The 4,414-nt window shown below is 47.1% G+C and overlaps 1 protein-coding gene across 1 annotated transcript; it reads right to left on the bottom strand.

Moving 5' to 3' along the window:
* Positions 1 to 3,549: 3,549 nt before the first annotated feature.
* Positions 3,550 to 3,993, bottom strand: LOC126108191 (speckle-type POZ protein-like). Its single transcript, XM_049913430.1, has one exon. The coding sequence runs from the start codon at positions 3,991 to 3,993 to the stop codon at positions 3,550 to 3,552; it is 444 nt and encodes a 147-aa protein (XP_049769387.1).
* Positions 3,994 to 4,414: the final 421 nt, after the last annotated feature.

Below are 4,414 nucleotides of genomic sequence, written 5' to 3' on the forward strand. Positions count from 1 at the left end.
AGCCACACATCACGCCGGTAAATGCCAAACGACGCCTCGCTTGTTGCAAGGAGCGTCAACATTGGACGACTGAACAGTGGAAAAACGTTGTGTGGAGTGACGAATCGCGGTCCACAATGTGGCGGTCCGATGGCCGAGTATGGGTATGGCGAATGCCCGGTGGACGTCATCTGCCAGCGTGTGTAGTGCCAACAGTAAAATTCGGAGGCGGCGGTGTTATGGTGTGGTCGTGTTTTTCATGGACGTTGACCCCTCGTTGTTTTGTGTGGCACTATCACAGAACAGGCCTACATTGATGTTTTAAGGACCTTCTTGCTACCCACTGTTGAAGAGCAATCGAGGATGGCGACTGCATCTTTCAATACGATCGAGAACCTGTTCATAACGCACGGCCTGTGGCGGAGTGGTTACACGATAATAACATCCCTGCAATTGACTGGCCTTCACAGAGTGCTGATTTGAATCCCACAGAATATCTCTGGGATGTTTTGGGACGCAACACTGCAGTACTAACATGGAATAGCGATTACTCTGACTTTCTGGTTTTCCATACCAAAGGTGAGTGTATACAGGACGACAACGTCAAAAATGGAGAATGTTAAACAGTAGCTGCCCTCCTTAAATGGTGCTGCACCGTGCTGCTGCTGGTAACACGTGACATATGTGCTCCTCGTCTTCATCTTCTGTCGATACATCATGATGGCGTTTATAAGTAGGCCTGTCTCGCTCTCAACTGCAGATGAGACACCTGCAACTCTAAATTCCGCTTTTTGTGAACACGTTTACAGTGACCAACAGACTGCGCCCAATAAGGGCCAAGCATTCTCAAGCTCTGGACGCAACCTACACACATCGCTGTGTCTGAATGTGGACTGAGCAGCACATCTTGGTTTTGAAAAAGGGCACATGTCGCGTACACAGTCAATGAGGCCTTTGCTGATACACTGTAGGCCAAAAGCTAAATGAAATCTGGTTGTACACCTGCAATCTAACACAACCGTCCACAAAAAATAGGGATGTTGTTGTTGTTGTCTTCAGTCCTGAGACTGGTTTGATGCAGCTCTCCATGCTAATCTATCCTGTGCAAGCTCCTTCATCTCCCAGTACCTACTGCAACCTACATCCTTCTGAATCTGCTTGGTGTATTCATCTCTTGGTCTCCCTCTACGATTTTTACCCTCCACGCTGCCCTCCAATACTAAATTGGTGATCCCTTGATGCCTCAGAACATGTCCTACCAATCGATCCCTTCTTCTAGTCAAGTTGTGCCACAAACTTCTCTTCTCCCCAATCCTATTCAACACCTCCTCATTAGTTACGTGATCTACCCATCTAATCTTCAGCATTCTTCTGTAGCGCCACATTTCGAAAGCTTCTATTCTCTTCTTGTCCAAACTATGTATCGTCCACGTTTCACTTCCATACATGGCTACACACCATACAAATACTTTCAGAAACGACTTCCTGACACTTAAATCTATACTCAAACAAATTTCTCTTCTTCAGAAACGCTTTCCTTGCCATTGCCAGTCTACATTTTATATCCTCTCTACTTCGACCATCATCAGTTATTTTGCTACCCAAATAGCAAAATTCCTTTACTACTTTAAGTTTCTCATTTCCTAATCTAATACCCTCAACATCACCCGACTTAATTCGACTACATTCCATTATCCTCGTTTTGCTTTTGTTGATGTTCATTTGTATCCTCCCTTCAAGACACTATCCATTCCATTCAAGTGCTCTTCCAAGTCCTTAGCTGTCTCTAACAGAATTACAATGTCATCAGCGAACCTTAAAGTTTTTATTTCTTCTCCATGGATTTTAATACGTACTCCGAATTTTTCTTTTGTTTCCTTCACTGCTTGCTCAATATACAGATTGAATAACATCGGGGAGAGGCTACAACCCTGTCTCACTCCCTTCCCAACCACTGCTTCCCTTTCATGCCCCTCAACTCTTATAACTGCCATTTGGTTTCTAAACAAATTGTAAATAGCCTTTTGCTCCCTGTATTTTACCCCTGCCACCTTCAGAATTTGAAAGAGAGTATTCCAGTCAACATTGTCAAAAGCTTTCTCTAAGTCTGCAAATGCTAGAAACGTAGGTTTGCCTTTTCTTAATCTAGCTTCTAAGATAAGCTGTAGGGTCAGTATTGCCTCACATGTTCCAATATTTCTACGGAATCCAAACTGATCTTCGCCAAGGTCGGCTTCTACTAGTTTTTCCTTTCATTTGTAAAGATTTCGCGTTAGGAATTTGCTGCCGTGACTTATTAAACTGATAGTTCGGTAATTTTAACATCTGTCAACAAAATAGGGATACATTGCTTAATAGTCTAAACAAGTTATGGAGCTGTGTAAAGTTGCTCTTCTATGACTTCGGTCCACAGATTTATCTGCTTTTAAACGCACTTCATTGCATGAGGAGTTTTGCCTTATGCAAGACACCATAAGAAGATTAAATATACAAGGTTATTACAAATGATTGAAGCGATTTCACTGCTCTACAATAACTTTATTATTTGAGATATTTTCACAATGCTTTACACACATACAAAAACTCAAAAAGTTTTTTTAGGCATTCACAAATGTTCGATATGTGCCCCTTTAGTGATTCGGCAGACATCAAGCCGATAATCAAGTTCCTCCCACACTCGGCGCAGCATGTCCCCATCAATGAGTTCGAAAGCATCGTTGATGCGAGCTCGCAGTTCTGGCACGTTTCTTGGTTGAGGAGGTTTAAACACTGAATCTTTCACATAACCCCATCACTTCATCACTGAAAACAAGTTTCGCACTGAACGCATCCTCTTCCATGAAGTGCTGCAACCGCGCCGAAAATTCAAAGCATTTGACTTTGTCATCGGGTGTCAGGGCTTGTAGCAATTGTAAACGGTAAGGCTTCTGGTTTAGCCTTTTCCGTAAGATTTTCCAAACCGTCGGCTGTGTTACGTTTAGCTCCCTGCTTGCTTTATTCGTCGACTTCCGCGGGCTACGCGTGAAACTTGCCCGCACGCGTTCAAACATTTCTTCGCTCACTGCAGGCCGACCCGTCGATTTCCCCTTAGAGAGGCAACCAGAAGCTTTAAACTGCGCATACCATCGCCGAATGGAGTTAGCAGTTGGGGGATCTTTGTTGAACTTCGTCCTGAAGTGTCGTTGCACTGTTATGACTGACTGATGTGAGTGCATTTCAAGCACGACATACGCTTTCTCGGCTCCTGTCGCCATTTTGTCTCACTGCGCTCTCGAGCGCTCTGGCGGCAGAAACCTGAAGTGCGGCTTCAGCCGAACAAAACTTTATGAGTTTTTCTACGTATCTGTAGTGTGTCGTGACCATATGTCAATGAATGGAGCTACAGTGAATTTATGAAATCGCTTCAATCGTTTGTAATAGCCCTGTACTTTAGTTCAGAGACACTGATGAATGTCATGTGATTGGTTGAAGCAAATACTGGGAGATACCTGCACATGGCTTCTGTAAAAGTCAACAGAGGTATGTTTGGCAGCACACACACACCACTAAAGAAACCGTGTGACAAGGACATCAGAATGTTTGGGAGAAGAGGCAAACACCTGCCTGTGCATACCTGGTGTCTGCAGGAGGCTCCACAATCAGTCGAGTCAACTCCACGACAGAGAGCGGGTGGCTGACGGCACAGTCTGCCCATCCCCGAGTCGCCACCACCTGGCTGGCGTGGGCCTTCACGAATGCGACGGCGGCCTGCCTGAGCCCGGGGCAGCGGCACCTCTCGGCCAGCACAGCTGCGGCCGCCGCATTCTCCACCGTCAGCTGTCCGGCCACTTGCTGCTCGCATACGGCCTTGAGGTCTGCCAAGCCGTATCTGTCAGCAGCTGCCAGCATCTGCAGGGCCATACTGGGCAGCTCGGGCGCCTCGAGGGTGTACATGTAGGCCGCCAGCTGGCGCAGCACGGGGCCCTCCACGTCTGATACGGCGACTCGGCCACTGCTGGTGCCGCGGCGGAACATGGCGTCGAACACGGGGCTTCTGGCTGCCAGGACAGCCCTGTGCACTGCCAGCTGTGTCTCGCCGGCCGTCAGGATCACCACAGCGCCTTCCCCGGCGTCTAGAAGGGCGCCCAGGTCCACCGTTTTGGTCTCCTTCACTGCTTCCATCGTGGTTGTTTCTGAAACATTGCAACACTGAGCAGCGCTTTTCCCTTACATAATGTCGTAGGTATACAGATTGTAACAAAAATGTGCAGCACAAATTACAGGTCACATTCCCCACATGTTGACGAGGAAATTACCTTACATGGCCAGTTGGTGCGGCTGAGCGGTTCTAGGCGCTTCAGTCTGGAGCCGCGCAACTGCTGCGGTCGCACGTTCGAATCCTGCCTCGGGCATGGATGTGTGTTATGTCCTTAGGTTAGTTAGGTTTAAGTAGTTC

This window comes from Schistocerca cancellata, chromosome 11, assembly GCF_023864275.1.
Source record: "Schistocerca cancellata isolate TAMUIC-IGC-003103 chromosome 11, iqSchCanc2.1, whole genome shotgun sequence".
NCBI classification, from domain to species: domain Eukaryota; kingdom Metazoa; phylum Arthropoda; class Insecta; order Orthoptera; family Acrididae; genus Schistocerca; species Schistocerca cancellata.